Source organism: Hetaerina americana, unplaced genomic scaffold (genome assembly GCF_022747635.1).
Source record: "Hetaerina americana unplaced genomic scaffold, ioHetAmer1.1.p SCAF_195, whole genome shotgun sequence".
Classification (NCBI taxonomy): domain Eukaryota; kingdom Metazoa; phylum Arthropoda; class Insecta; order Odonata; family Calopterygidae; genus Hetaerina; species Hetaerina americana.
In genome coordinates this window covers 285,313-301,721 of record NW_027286758.1, presented here as the reverse complement: position 1 = coordinate 301,721, position 16,409 = coordinate 285,313, and the positions used below count along the sequence as shown (strand labels likewise).

Sequence of the window (16,409 nt, the reverse complement as noted above, 5' to 3'; positions counted from 1 at the left end):
CAGAATGATGGGAGAAGGAAGGTACTCATAGCTGAAGAGGGACCTGATATAGCATAGGATATTGTGTTTTGCTAGGGGTCATTATTTAACTAGGACACGTTATTTAATTAGTATTTATGTCTATCCATAAACCTACATTGACCGGTAGATTACCTGATAATAATAATTCTGTTACAAATTTATTCTGTTTTAAATATTTTCCAATCAATTTTTTTAAATAGTCATAACATTGTATCTGACATTTTAGGTATTTCTAAAACACTCAAAACACAAAAGGAAGACAACTGAGTCTCCAGCTTCCCTCACCTTGTGTCTTCAACAGTTCCAATGTATCTCCTCCCATCTCCTGCAAAGTATTGTCGTCATATCCTTCCTTATTGTCTATTTCTTCATCAGAGGATAAATGCAATTCTAAATCTTCTAAATCATCCTAAAATATACCAACATAACCAATGTAGATTGCATCCATGTAAAACATTAATAATATGCCCAAAAAACTTTCAAACCTAATCTATAAAATTATACAAGGTTTAAAATTTTACATTTTAATTTAAATCAATAATTTAAGCATGCATTTATACAGAGCATTTGTCTTAATTTCTTCAAAAGCATTAATATCTTTCACTGAACCTTCTAATACCTAATGATATCGCCAGTGTTTCAATTCAAGTTTAGAGAATGTAAATTATAGGAGAGCTTACTGTTAAAATATAAGTAAACCTTTGATATCCATGGATTAAAAATATAAAATTAAAATATTTAAATACTGTTAACAAGAAAATCCCTGAACATTGTGAATAATACTTTTTGCCCTGCAATGAAATTAAATAATATATGAAATACACAGAATAGGTCTGGTGGCTTACTGTTTTTATAGCAATAAACTTCTTTAACAAATTATAAGAAGTCATCACATTGTCTAATTGGAATCATGATCTTCTGCAAGAATATAACCTGGTCATTTTGAGCATTGCCAGCCCCAATATATCACCAAAGAACACTATCTAAAGCTCTCCTCATCTATCATGATATTAATGCCAAGGATATCCATTCTTATCTATTATGACAGATGATCAAAATTTCAAAATAATAATTATCAGGAACATACATCTTAGGAGCTAATTTCTTCAAGTTACTCTGGTACTTAAATCATTTGGTAGTCCTTCATTTTCTTAAACACAGAACATTGGATAGTGTTAAAAGTTGAATTGCATGAAAGTATTATTCAATAAAGTTATTAAAGATTTTTTTATGTCAGGCCTCATTTCAAGAAGGATTTAGCCATGCAGAACCACATGGGAGGCCATTTTATCTCATAAAATTACCTAAGATTGAAAAGCCCTGCACTCAGGATATAACAGAATGCATATTGTTATGAGAGAGTGTTGGTTATGAAAGCCATGCATAATAGCTTTCTTTCCTTACCTGAATCTCCAATTCTTCACAGTTATCATCATCCATCAAATTCACATTAGTGTTGGCTGAATAATTATCCTCTTCCTCAATTGATGACTTTTCTAAGGAATGGTTAAGAGCTTTCATTGAACTTCTCAACACCATCAAATTTCTTCTTTTACCATTCATCAAATCAACACCATTACTCTCTGAGTCCTTCTGAAGGCTTGGGAGCACACACAGCTCCTTAATAAACATAAATAATCATAATCAACCCTAAGATGTTGGATAGGTAAATATAGTTCACCTAAAAATAAGCCCTATATAGGCATTACTTAAAATTATAATATTCATAGGCATATCATAGAGAGAAAAGATAATATACTTTCCCTAGGTTACATATTATTTTTGAAGGAGAAATTTTGTGCATCATTTATGTTTGCAGAGATATATCAAATTTTGAATGGTACTTGGAAATATTTGCTAGGCCATCAAGACCAGGAAATTTGGCCATTTTAACTGTATGGCCATTTGTCAAATTATATTGAAGGTTTTATATTAATCTATAACATTAATGAGAAGGGAATATAAGCAAAAATTGGATAACTAAAATGATTATAGACCTATAAGACTTTTTTCTAACAGGATTTATCAAAAATATACCTTTAAGGTTTGAGATATTCACATCTAAGGTAAAGTCACTGTTTTTCCTTCATCCTAATTTGTCAAGGCATGGAACTTATTTCCATGTGCAAAATATTAGTGAGCTGCTGAATTCTGATCCAACAGGTACTGGTCAATTTGATGGCAGGTTGTTGGTTGGCAATATGACAGTGCAAACCTTTATTAAAAAAATTGCTAACATCAAAGACTAATAGTTTTATCTGGAATATTTAATAGGTTAACATAAAAAGAGTAAGGTCTGCAGATATGGCCTTCTGCAACATTTAAAAGAAGATAACATTTAAGAATGCAATTGAAAAACATTAAAATTAAGTAAAATAATTGAATATTCTTCGAAAATAAAAATATTTCCATCAGGCAATTTAAGAGTGAAAGAAGTATCTGTTGGCTAAATATCTGGTTGGCTAATATGACAGTGCACACATTAATTAATAAAATTTGCAAACATCTATGACTGTAATAGTTTTGTCTGGAATATTCTATAGGTTAACATAATGAGAGTAAGGTCTGCAGATATGGCCTTCTGCAACATTTAAAAGAAGATAACAGTTAAGAATGGTATTGAAAAACATTAAAATTAAGGAAAATAATTGAATAGTCTTCCTAATTGAAAAGATTTCCATCAGGCAATTTAAGAGTGAAAGAAGTATCTGTCATTTTATTATATGCTTACAATGTGGTCAATTAAAACTTTGTACCTGAGGAAGGAACTGCATTTCATATTTTTTTGCCTAAAAGTCTTGAATGGGCTAAGAAAAAGTGTCAACAAGGTTATTACAACCAACAGAAAATACATGAAATTATATAAAAAAACATTAATGACACCTTCAATTAGCCTTACCATGCCACCTTTTACCGTTCCTTTGAAATGAAAACTCTTGAAAAGACATTTTAATAGGGGTCTTCAATGCAAAACAAAAATCTGTTCTATTTTGGGGTATTAATGAGTTGAAAAATAAAGCATTTACAATAACAGCACATATATCACCAAAATAATTTAGTTATATTTGTGGCATTATGGTTAGAATGTTTCTTAAATACCTCAGAAGTCTCTTCTTGATTCTCCATATTGCTGCTCATATCCCTATGCCTAGCTGGAATTTCAGCAGTCTCCTGCTGTTCAACTGATATTTTATCCATGTCTACAATTGTCTGCAAAGTTAGTTAAATAGTGAGAAAACAGAAGAAATAAATGATTTTAGGTATAATTTTAAAGGTTTATGAATTTTCTTAGTATATATGGATTTCAAAATTAATTAAAAGTGCTTTTTTCGTAAAATATAATGCATTTGGTATTGAATTTTCAATATTTAACGTAAGCAATTATTTGTATAACAGCACTAGGTATCAAAGCAAAACCAATATGTGATGGAAACATATTTAAAATGAAAAAAACACTTCTTGTTTTCCAATTGCAACATTAGAAATGAGAATTATAGATGAGATTAGTTAAATTATATCAGGCCTTTAGTTTACATAAATAAAAGATTCAGATAAATAATGGATACCATACAATCACTGAATTAGGATTATTGTATATTATGGATTTAATCAGAATTGTCATCCGAATTCCATCAAATGATTCCCGACCATCAAGGTATTTATTCTAGAATTTAAATGAGCAATTACATTACCCATACTATGAATGCCTTTTTCTTGCAATTTGCTTGCATTTCTTATAATGACTTGAAGATTAGAATTGTCCTAATCAATATCATTTAAGCAAATTTCAACTCTCTTTACCTTAAACTTCCACCACTATAGTCTGATAACTTTTATACAAAACCTTCTTAATGCCATGCCATACCATAGTAATCATTTCATTTATTATATTACTTCTATATTTATCCTAGATATACCTTCTTGCATTGCAAGATACATCCAAATCACATACAATTCAAACACATCCTCTGTATAATAAGCAATAATATAACATTATTGTCTTTTTGATTAGCAAGTAATTACACAACTGTGTGTTTATTATAATCCTTCAAGCCAAAAATATTAGTGGTTTTCATAAATAGCTATCTGTGCATCAAAGATTTAGTATAAAGTATTGTACAGAAATCTTTTCTACTGTAGGTATCCATGAGTTGAAAAAAGAAACATGAGCCATAATGGCACTAATATCACAGATTCAGTTTATTAATTATCTCCAGAGAAGTTCTTACCAGATTCTTAACATTGTGGTCCACATCTCCCTGGCTAGCTGGAATTTCATCGGTCTCTTGGTCTTCAACATCCACTTCCTCTGTCTTCACTACAATCCCCTGAGTTAATTGAATAATTATTAAACAGTAAAAATATGGAACTTCAGATATTTTTAAAAAATAATATGCAGTTAAACCTTTTGAATTAAGTAAAAATCAGTGACTTAAGAATTTTAAAATAAAGATGAATATGTTTCTTCTAAATTACCAAAGCTTTGGATGAGCAAGGTTTTTTATTGATTTCATAAACTTATAGCTAAGAAAATTGATATATCAACCTGTTTCAATTTCTTCCTTACCTGAAGAGAATCTTCTTCATGATTATTCATAATGCGGTCCACTTTTTCCTGATCTTCATTATCGGAAGTTTCTTTTTTAACTGTGATTTGAACCTAATTGTTCAAAATATAAATATTGAAAAAGATTTCAAAAAGCTGATGAACATCGAAATTGAATTTTAAATTATTGATAAATAATTTCCATTTCATTTTTATGCATATATATTTCCTATTCATTAATGCAATTCAAAATTACACACCAGTGCTTTTTTCTTAATATCTTATGGACATGATAATAAAGTATCAATGTTAACCTGTGGGGGGGATAATTTATATCTGAAGCACACAACTAGATATAACAGCAAAAGCAATTATTAAAGGATATAATTTGAAAATGCAAAACCAAACCACCTGATAGCTGATTTCAGCATTAAAAATGAGAATTTTAAGAGATTAGATACATAATATCAGACCATTATCGACCTGTATACTAGGATTCAGATAAATCTCAGGTTCTCATTATTAATTCTTTGATTTTATGGATTTATTCAAAATTGTTATCAAAATTCTTTAATAAAGAGTCCAGGGGATGAAGTTATCAAGTTTAGAATTTCAATGAGTTCTTACGTTGTTTACACTTGGAATGCATCTTTCTCCTAATACGCTTGATGCTCTAGTGACCACCCGCAAATTGGCAACTCCCACATCACTATCACTGGAGGCATCATTTGACTCCCACTCTACCTTTAGATTCCTCTACACAAAATCAACAATGAAATTCATCTATTTATCTATTTACGCTTAACACTAGTGTGGCAAGTGCATTATTTTTTAATTGTTTTAAAACTATTATGACTAGATTGTTAGGCTTCATAAAATATTTCTAACTAATTCTTTTAACAACACGAAATAATTGCTATCAACGAGTATATTGTGCTCTTTACTTCATACAGTTACAAATATTAGAGTCAATTTCCTCAACATGAATGACTTAATAAAATTACGAATAAAAATAATATTCTAAGAAGTACTCCAAGATCATATTTTAATACAAGCTGTCATCCTGTACATGGACATTCATATATTATCATCCTATTCGGTTTACTCACAATTTATGAAAACTGATTGCATAAATACATTCAATATTTTCATACTTTCAGTAAAATTCACTCCAAGTACACTGTTACTTGAGATTTTCAATTAAATATAGAACAAAATTGCTTTATGTGTTACCAGGAGCATAGTTAATTCCAAATTTCTATATAAACTCCAGTATTAATCATTTTGTAATAAGTCCTTAAGACTAACGTACGATAGCGAGGACACTTATTAAAAATAAAAATGTTCATTATTCAATTTAAGTTATTTCCGTTGACACTTAACGTTTTCCAAAACATTCCTCATAACATTACAAAATACCAACCATAGTTGGGCTCGACTCACCGTTGTGCGGCGGTTTTTTCTTTCCGCGTGATTCTTTATCCTTTGCCTGTTCAATAGACGGTGGTTTTCATGGCACTGCTGCTTAAACATGTAGAAATCCGTCAGCAGTTTAAAGCATTTATAGCACAGCAACCACGGGTTGCTCCTTTCCCTGACAACCTATAAAAACATGATTATTAAAGTATCAAAACCTAAACTTTCGCTCTCAATGCGGCTCGAATCATAATCTGGATGAATTGCAGGCTTTTTGAAGCTAAAATAGGGCACTATCGCACATTTCGTGTTAAATTTACTATAAAAGCATCATTATTATAATACGTAAACAGATAACCGATATCTTACTTTCAATTCCAACAACTCTTCTATTGCTTCCCGCACCAATTTCTCAGCATCGCTGTTTTCATAAAAAATATTTGTGTACCGTCCACCACGGCTAAGACATAATCTACACTTTAAACTTTCGTTTCGAGGCATCTTTGGAGCACTTCACACTGTCAACATTTACTTCACAAAAACAGTAACTTTCAAAATGGCCGACTACATATCGATGGGTCGTTCGTCCTGAATCGATTACTAAGTGCGAGTTCAAGAATCGATTTAGTTTCATTTCGGCGCTGAGTGATGACCATATTTAAATATTTTTCCATATTCGAAAATTATTTAAACTCCTACTTAACACATTGTGGTCATTGCTGTGAACTTATAACACTTTTTCGCTACCAAGAATTAAAAAAAAAAATGGTTCTGTTTTGAAATGATAGGCAATAATTCCAAGATTACCTAATCTGAGTATATTTTATGTTGTACGTAAATTAAGAATTTTAATCCCGTTAAAGTGATTTTATGTTTACATAAATATTTTCTCGGGATAAATATTTCTTCGAAGAACAATTACTGGAAGTGAAAATTGTGTTATTACTTCTTTTCGGCGTAAAACTCTCAAAATGAACTTTTTTGTTGATATGCTAAATGCATTGTGTATTTTCAGAGGAACCTCGAATGTCAGACCTTCCACATTTTGATACGGGCATTAAAAGTTCATTAATACAAAATTACAGATTTTCTTTCCAACTGAGAAAAAATAACTGGGACGCATAGAGAGTATTTACATTTTTATGTTTGTTCAAAGGCAATTAATGGTGGTCAAAATTGCAAATAAATAATAAATTGAACATACGTTAACTTCAAAACATTCAATTATATATATATATATATATATATATATATATATATATATATATATATATATATATATATATATATATATATATATTATCCCATTTCAAAATTTTATAGCAGCAGTCGTGTCTAAACGGTGAAGGAATAATTTTGACTTGTATTTAAAGAGGATGTCAATAGAAGCACATCCCACTTGAATGATAATATAATATGACAACCCTATACCTACGACAGTTAATGCATCCAAATATTTATGGGTTTTTTTGTAATATTGACATCGTAAATAAAACAGCAATGAATCTTTTGACCTGAAGCTTCGAAACGAATGAATAGCTCATCAATAATATCATATTTAACTATTTAAACTGTTCTTTAAACATGAAACGATTTTTCTGGACAATAATGAAGGTGCAAGTTTTTTATGTGTCCTTGTACTATCATTTTTTTATCAATTATTGGTATATATTAAATATGGCTTAGTTAACATCTCAAATAATATTTTTGCCAACCTGAGTGTGCAATGATCTAGTGTCTAGAACATTCAGAGTTTTTCTTTAAGTATTATATAATGCAAGGTCTAGAACATAGTCCTCCGGCAAAGGTTTTCCGAAGAATTAATAGAAATTTAATGAAACATTATGAATTTGTATTTTGTTTACATTATGTATGTGGTGTAAAGGAATAATAATTAATAAATGCAGAACCAGGAGTCAAGTAGTAGATATTAGGATTGCATACCGAGAAAACCTTGGTTGGATTTTTTTCACACACCTCTCTGGTCCCCCTTTATCGGTGACCTAAGCTGCCTAATCCTTAAAAGGATACCAAATATTGACCTAGAAAACCTAGAGTGGGCATAGGAAAAGAATAAGAAAAAAGAAACATGCTTACATCCCAGAATGCTGTGTGTGGCTGTTGATTTATTTGTGGCAGTGGCCCCTAACCAAGTTGTTATTTCACTGATAGAGAAGATAGAAAACCGCTCTAATCAAGTGGGAGTGCATGCCAAAGAGCATGGTATGAACTCACGTCCCCATTCCCTAAGCCAAGGCCAAACCTCCTACCTGGCTATCCAACCATGTTTTTGTCAATGCCACCTCATCCGGTGCCAATTACCTATAGATATTGGTGCTGTCTCTGTCTCTACACAGTCACATGGCTCCAAAGCATAGAGGGAAGTCAGATCTTCAGCTTTACTCTGCCAATGACACTGTCATCACCACATACGGATCTGTCACTCTCTCCCTTTCCCTTGATCTCTGGCAAGAATTTTTGTTGAAGTTGGTCATTGCTAATATGCAACAGCCAAGAATAAGGGCAGTTTTCTCTGCCATTTTGGTCTCCTAGTGAATATTGCTTGTAAACACCAGGTGGACAATGTGATGACCGTATCGTTTATGGGCACCATTGCCTTTCCCAGCAAAGGTCAAGTGTAAGTGATCTCCGGTGCCTCCATTTATTCTTGCCTTATGGCCAAATTCTCTGAGATTAAAAATCAATCAGGAGCTTCTGGGTGAGTAAATCACTTCATGGTTCATTTTAAAGATACCATCCCTGGCCCTATGGTTTCATTTTGGCCCCAACATCTCGCAGCAGATGAGCTTGCCTTTGCCAATTAAGACTTTGAGCTGATGCTTCAGATGGGTTCTGCACCGAGGTCATCTAGCTCTTGGTCATCTGCCTTGACTCTGGTGCCAAAGAAGAGCACCAAGTGGTGTCCGTGTGGCAACTACCACTTGCTGAATTCCAGAACCATGCCTGATCATTATCCAGTACCGAATATCAAGGATTTTGCGCAGGGATTCTGTGGCTATACCATCTTTCAAACATTGATTTAGTTTGTGCGTTTCATCAATACCTGTCAACCCTGCAGATATTTCCAAAACTGCAATAAAAACGCCTGTCGCCTGTTTGAGTTTCTATTTACTACCTTGATCAAAACGTTCCCGGAATAACCCGTGTGGCGCTCCCATCGTTCCGATTTGAGTTCTGTTTTTTTGATATTCCCTTTAAATCTTATTGTCATAACTTGACATTTGCAAAAGTTACGTAGCCAATAGTACATCTATCTCTGTGTGTGTTGGCGATTTTTTACAATTGCAGAAATGGATTTAAATTTGCAACAACGAACTTGTATTAAATTTTGCGTAAAAAACAGATTTAGTGGCGCACGGACGTTGGAAATGTTGGAAAAGTGTTTCGGCAACGATTCTCTAAAAAAAACGGTCGTTTACCAGTGGCACGAGCGGTTCAGAAGTGGTCGTGAGTCAATCGAAGATGATGAACGCAGTGGCAGACCATCGACATCGAAAGTCGGTGAAAAAATTGATAAAGTAAAAGAAATGTTGGTCAATAACCGCAAATTAACCATCAGAGAAATAGCGGAGGACTTGAACATTGCCTATGGATCCGCCCAAGACATTGTAGTTAATGATTTGGGTTTCCGTCGTGTAGCAGCAAAGTTGGTGCCAAAAGACCTCAATTTCATGCAAAAAAGAGACCGTCTTGACGTCGCAAAAGACATGATTTGCGAGGCTGAATCCGATCCCACATTCATCAAAAGGATCATTACTGGAGACGAGACGTGGGTTTATGAGTACGACACGCAATCCAGACATCAGGCAAGTGAATGGCGTTCACCAAATGAGCCGATACCAAAAAAACCACATCTTTTTCCGTCAAAAAAGAAGGCAATGCTGACGGTTTTTATGGATTACAACGGTGTAGTGCATCATGAATTTTTGCCAGAAGGCCAGACAGTAAACAAAGAGAATTATTTGGGCGTTATGAGACGTTTGCGTGAAGCAATTCGCCCAAAGAGACCAGAAATGTGGGCAGAAAACCCGTGGATTTTGCACCATGATAACGCATCGTCACACAGTGCTAACATTATTCGTAATTTTTTGACAAAAAATGCAACAAATACCATCCAACAGCCACCGAATTCACCTGATTTGGCTCCCTGTGACTTCTTTCTGTTCAATCGAGTTAAAAAACTATTATGGGGAATGCGTTTTAGCAGCCGAGAGGAAGTAATGGAAAAATCGCAGGAAGCACTGATGGACATACCAAAAACTGAATATGAAAAATTTTTCGAGGATTGGATCAAGTGCTGGCATAAGTGTGTTGCAGTCGATGGGGATTACTTTGAAGGGGACAATATAGATTTAGATGAATAAACTTTTATTTTTAATTTTCTGAATAAATTCCGGGAACTTTTTGATCAAGGTAGGATCACAACACTTGGCCTTCAACATACTGTGCGGACCTTTCAGAGGTTTATAGGTGACGTGTTTAAGGGATTCCCTTATGCATATGAATACATAGATGATATCCTTGTTGCATCATGCAATTCTTTGGAGTATGAGCAGCATCTGCGGACAATATTTGGCTGCTTGAAGAATCACGGCATGGTTATTAATCCCTCAAAAACTGTTTTCAATGTGAATGAGATACAGTTTCTAGGATGTACGGTAATGAAAGAAGGAACTTAACCACTCACCAAGAAGGTTAATTTCTATGCATGATTTTCCCCTACCAGTAACCATACACCAGCTGTGGCAATTTTTGGGGATGATAAATTATTACCACCATTTTATCCCTTACGCGGCAAATAGGATTCCCTTAGCAACCTTCTTGCAGGTAAGGTAAACAGCAAGGACTCAATCAGCTGGACACCAGCATTAGAGACTTCATTTCTATTCTGCAAAGAGGCTCTGTGCAATACCGTCTTTTAGCTCATCCAAACATATCTTTCCTCTGACCTTTTTCAGAGACACTTTGGAGTTTTTGGTTGGTGCTGTCCTTCAACAACTCACTTCCATAAGATATCAGCCTCTTGGTTTCTGGATCAAGAAACTGAGTGATGCTGAAAGGCCTCATAGCCCTTTTTACAGGGAACTTTTAGTAGTTTATAAGGCAGTGATCCCGTTCCGGCATATGATGCTAGGAGAAACCTTTACCAACCATAAACCCCTTTCTTTTACATTTTCCTAGAGGCATGAGAAGTGTTCTTTCCAGGAGTTTAGGCATTTAGACTTAACAAGCCAATTTATCACAGACATCATGTATGTAGCAGGTGGAGATAATATTGTAGCAGACACAATGTCTGGCATTCATAGCATTTCTGCCATCATAGATTATTCTGCACTAGCTGCCTCTCCAGAGTCTGATTATGGCCTTGTCAATTCCCCACAGAATTCCTCATTTATTCTGAAAAAAGTTGCTTTTCCTGGTTCATCAAATCCTTTTATATGTGATAAGTGCACTTTCTTGGCCAGGCCAGTGATCACTGAGCCTTTTCATAAACAGGCACACCTCAGCATGCATGGATTATCACACCCTGGCATCTGACAGACAACCTGCCTAGTGGCTGAGCACTTTGTTTGGCCTTCCTTGAGGAGAGACTGCCATGGACGCTCATGTTTACAAAGGAGGAGCAAAATGACAAGACATGTTTTGTCCCCCATTGCTGCTTTTCCCATTTCCAGTGCCAAATTTATGCACTTTCACCTAGATTTTGTTGGGCCTCTTCCAGGCAGCCATGGTTTCTGCTACATTATGACATGTATTGACCACTTCAGCCAGTGGCCTGAAACTGCCCACTTCAAGACATCACTGCAAAAACTGCCAGAAAGACCCTTTTCCAGGAGTGTATTTTATGTTTTGGAACTCCAATTTGCATCACCCCTGACCAGGGATAGCAATTTCAGAGTAACTTGTTCCGGCAGCTGAAGCAGTTGATGTGAGCAAAGCACCTGCAGCAATCAGCCTATCATCCTGCAGCCAATAAGATGATGAGATGCCTTCACCACCAGTTGAAGGCAGCTATCCATTGCTATGGTGGTAACCAATGGACCAATGCCCTGCCTGTTGTTCTCATGGGTCTGAGGTCCACATTTAAAGAAGATACTCGGGCAATACCTGCAGAGGTCATTTATGGCCAAATACTTTGGCTTCCTGGCGAATTCTTTTCCCATTCCAATAGTGCCATTACTGCCACTGTAGTTTTTGTCACCATCCTGTGGTAGGACCTCCGCCAACTCCAGCCACAGCCAGTCTCTTGGCATTGAGCCTATAACATTTTCATGTTCAATGACCTGGAAGCTGTTTACCATGTATTTCTGAGAGATGATGGGCTCCATCCATTGATGGTTCTTCCTTTAGATGGGCCATTTTGAGTAATCCAGCATGATCCCAAGACATTAAAGCTAAAAATCCACGGCAGAGAGGTATCTGTGGCAATTGACCATGTCAAACCAGCATATGCTGTTAATGATGACATTCCTTGTACCTAGTTTGATAAAACTCCCTGATTACTGCCATAATGCCCTGCTGTTACCATACCTAGGGTGACTAATTTTTACCATTCCTCAGCAGCCTCCCGTATTACCACAATCTAGACAATCACAGAGAAGAGTGCCTTATCCCAAAAATTTAACTGACTTTGGGACTTAGGGTCATTTAAATTTCTTTCCCTCTCCTGCATGTTCTCTGATGTTACTTTGTACGAGGGTCATCCGGAAAGTAGTACCCGTTCGTGAAATAAAGACACAAAAGTAAATATTAACAAACATAAAAAATTTTATTTGAAAGAGGATAGTTTAAACTACTTCTCAACATAATCTCCAAGCAAATTAAGGCATTTGTCATAACGTGTGACAAGTTTCTGTATTCCTGCTGCATAGTCCTTCGCCGCCAGCTCATTGAGATACGCGAGGGACCCATCTTGCACAAATTTTTGCATAATGCAGATGGTGTTTAACAATTTCATGAACAATTGTTCGAGAAACATTGGGAAAATGCTCACAGATGTCATCAATTGTGACGCGCCGATCGTTCCTCACGAATTCGTCAACTGAGCTCACCAGTTGGTCTGTAATGACAGACGGTCTCCCTGAACGCTCATCGTCGTGTATGTTCCCCCTCCCCATGTTGAAGTTGCGACACCACCGCCGAACAGACGACTCGTCCATTACATTGTCTCCATACACCTCCTTTAATTGGCGATGAATATCACATGGGCGAACGTTTCTTGCATTGAGGAATTTAATCACTGCCCTCACTTCACAACTGGCGGCGTTCTCAATTTTTTTAAACATTGTAAACAATCACAGAAACAACACAGGCAATGCTAGCGTCACGCAACTTGGCTCAGAGAAGGCAGACAAGCCACTGAAGCTATCTGACCTCGTCCAGCGGCTACTCGCGTCGTCAGCACTTCATGTGGCACGAACGGGTCCTACTTTCCGGATGACCCTCGTAGTTGCTGCTGTGTTATTGCGTAACAGTATTTGTTTTTTTGTGTGGTATTATGTACCTGGCATTTGTTAAAAAAAATTTTCTTGTGTGTGTTTTACAATCAATTTGTGAAGTGCCAATTAGAATTTCTCTCTCTTTGCAAGAGTATCCTTTGCATTTACTAAGGGAAGTGATGTGGTGGTTCATTTATTAAGCAATTCAGCGGTGTGCCATGAGATGTCACCCTAGGCACAATCCACAAGGAGGCACTTTAACCCACATGGACCCAGTCACATCTAAACCCTAGCTGAGCATTCATCCCTCTTGTGCGCATTACACCCTTAGGATACATTTTACGGTGTTGACTTTGGTCTTTTTTCCAAAGAAGTGAAATTAAATCTGCTGTTCATTCGAACTCTTTATATGTGCTTTTTTAGTATTTCCTAGCACCACCTGTACTAAAATCATTTGCAGCAGGCCTACTCTGTGTTTGGTATTGGCTTAATCTTAATTAAATAACCAACCTCTCTTTTGCTTACTGTATTTATGGATTATAAGGAAGAGAGCAATGTGTTGAGCCTAGAAACAAGGGTCGAGAAAGGCAAGGAACACATTTGGTTGATGGTACCTAATGCAAGTTTAGGCATTCAGTATTTCTATGGAATCTATTAAACATATGGATTGACCAGCAACAGCTGAGAGGGATGACAGCTGTACTGTGACCACATAAATGAGTTTATTATTGGCCTTTATTGAATTCTAAAGTGTGTATTTTTTGCGTTTTCAAGGGAGTTCAAGAAAGACTGATGAGGAATGAATTGTTCCTAAAATTATTAACAGCAGTGCTTTGAATGCTGGAGATTGCTTGATCATTTTCAATGACTAAATCGACCCTTCTAGTAAATCCTTTGATGATTCATTAAAGTGTGTAGATTAGTCAAAGGTCAATTCAATTCCAAAAAGTGACCGTACTTTGTCTGGAAATTGGGAAATTATAAATTTATGGTGTATGAATTTTTATGTTTGCTTATAAGCCATCTGTGCTTTGAAACAAAGACTACTTAAGGATTCAATTTGCTATTTCATTTAGAAATATCTCCCTAAAGCTCTCTTTTTTTTAAAACCACTAATTTATTTTCATGAAATGTGACCATAAGGACTGCACTTAATATTGTTCTCCTTTGAGTAGTGGTTAGTAGAATTTAAACTCTTCCATTAATATTTTTAATTATATAGAATTATTTAGAAATTGCTGCATGTGAAATATTAGTCTTTTTTCTTACAGGGCCCTTTGTAAGATGGCAAATCACACCTGCTCAATGAGAAAGGATAAATTAAGGAAAAGGTTTGATGTTGATATCTCTCAGGATAAATTATTAATAAAAATTTATTAATTTTTACCTTTGCCTCAGGAAAATCCCTTTCACTGCCCTCAGAATTTCCCTTTTAGTGATTGAGAACAGTTTTTGGTCATACCATCAGTGCATGCAAAACTAAAATTATAAGTATCTTGTGTTTGCAGGTACGTTGTTAATGTCATTTCAATATGTTTCCCTAATATTTAATCCACTTTTGTGAACATTATTTATGGTATAAGGACAATCAATAGTTTATGGTTTAGTCTGTAAGTATGCTATTTTGCAGGTGCTTTGCACTAGGTAACATATGCTTCCGAAGAACTCTTGATCTATCATTCTTTCCTCCTTTATGTTTTTCCCAGCAGCTCTCCATGATTATTTAATTAGCACTTCCTAATTTGTTTTTCTTTCTGTCAACTTCACTTTCTCCAAACCCACCATTAAAAAGCAACCAATTAAGGTTTTTCATCTTGCTTCAATGACCATGTTTCTAAATCTCATTTCACATGTATTAATTGGGGTTGTTTGTAAGTAGAGAAAATATGAGAACATTTATTAGGGAGGGAGTAGGCAAACAGATTGCTTGATCTCACAAGGCTTTTTAACTGTCAGGTCATCTATAGGTGAGAGATGAACATGGGAGCTTTAAAAATGAGGTACCATCCTTAACATGTGAAATAGGCAATAGGTCTTTCAGAAAGGATTTCAGTCTGTGGGATGCCAGGAAAAAGGTGATACAATGGTTGAATCCTATATCAGATGTGTGGCTTTTTTCTGTAATTTGTTATGCTGGGTATTTCTCCATAGCTTTCTATGGAGTACATTCACCCTCTATGGAGTACCCTCACTCCTGTAACTCCACCTTATTCTTTTTTTCCTATCTTTTTACACCCAAACAACCATTCCTTGGACCAGTGATCTTCTACAACCATCCAAGAATCCCAATTGAGCCACTAATATAGAGGAAAGGACTCTTGAAGTTTTGTAAATACTAGATTACACATCATTTTAAAAAAAATTTGGAAGAAGCTTATAAGAAACAACAAACTATATTTCATATGTTGATCATTACTTGGGAAAACCATATAAATACAATGGATTTCCAAACATGATCATTCTGAAGCAATATCTGTAATGTCATATGCATATCCATGCTGGGGTTAAGTCTGCACAATTGTGAGGTATTCAGGTGTTAGCAGTACCTAAAAGGGCATATGTCCAACCACGGAGGCAAATCCCATCAATGATATTTTTTCAAGGACAAACATATATTTTCAAAGTTGGTTCAATGACTAATGACTAAGGGTATTCCTGAGGGATATTTATGTTATCATCGTTTGCTACCTTCTATCAAATGGCGATTTAACAGATTTCAGACCAATTTAAATATTAGTTTGCATTTCACAGCCATTTGAGTAAGGCATGTTTCTTGATTTTTCCTAAGATGAAAAAAGAGCAGCATTTTTCAGTAATTTGCATTTTTCTGGATTGGAGGATCCATCAATGACCACAGTAACACATGGGTTCAGCAAACGTAAATGTGAGAAAACATCTGTTTTTGATGAGTAGCTACCAGCACACCTGCCACATGTGATTACCAATGAAACCATTGCAAAAGTCAA

General features: G+C 35.2%; 1 protein-coding gene across 1 annotated transcript; it reads right to left on the bottom strand.

The window, feature by feature from the left end:
* Positions 1-262: 262 nt before the first annotated feature.
* Positions 263-8,523, bottom strand: LOC139687416 (uncharacterized). The gene is made up of 6 exons (XM_071584535.1): positions 8,410-8,523; positions 4,589-4,681; positions 4,251-4,349; positions 3,121-3,231; positions 1,578-1,641; positions 263-387 (listed from the first exon to the last, which is right to left on the bottom strand). The coding sequence occupies exons 1-6, from the start codon at positions 8,521-8,523 to the stop codon at positions 263-265; spliced, it is 606 nt and encodes a 201-aa protein (XP_071440636.1).
* Between the last annotated feature and the right edge of the window lie 7,886 nt (positions 8,524-16,409).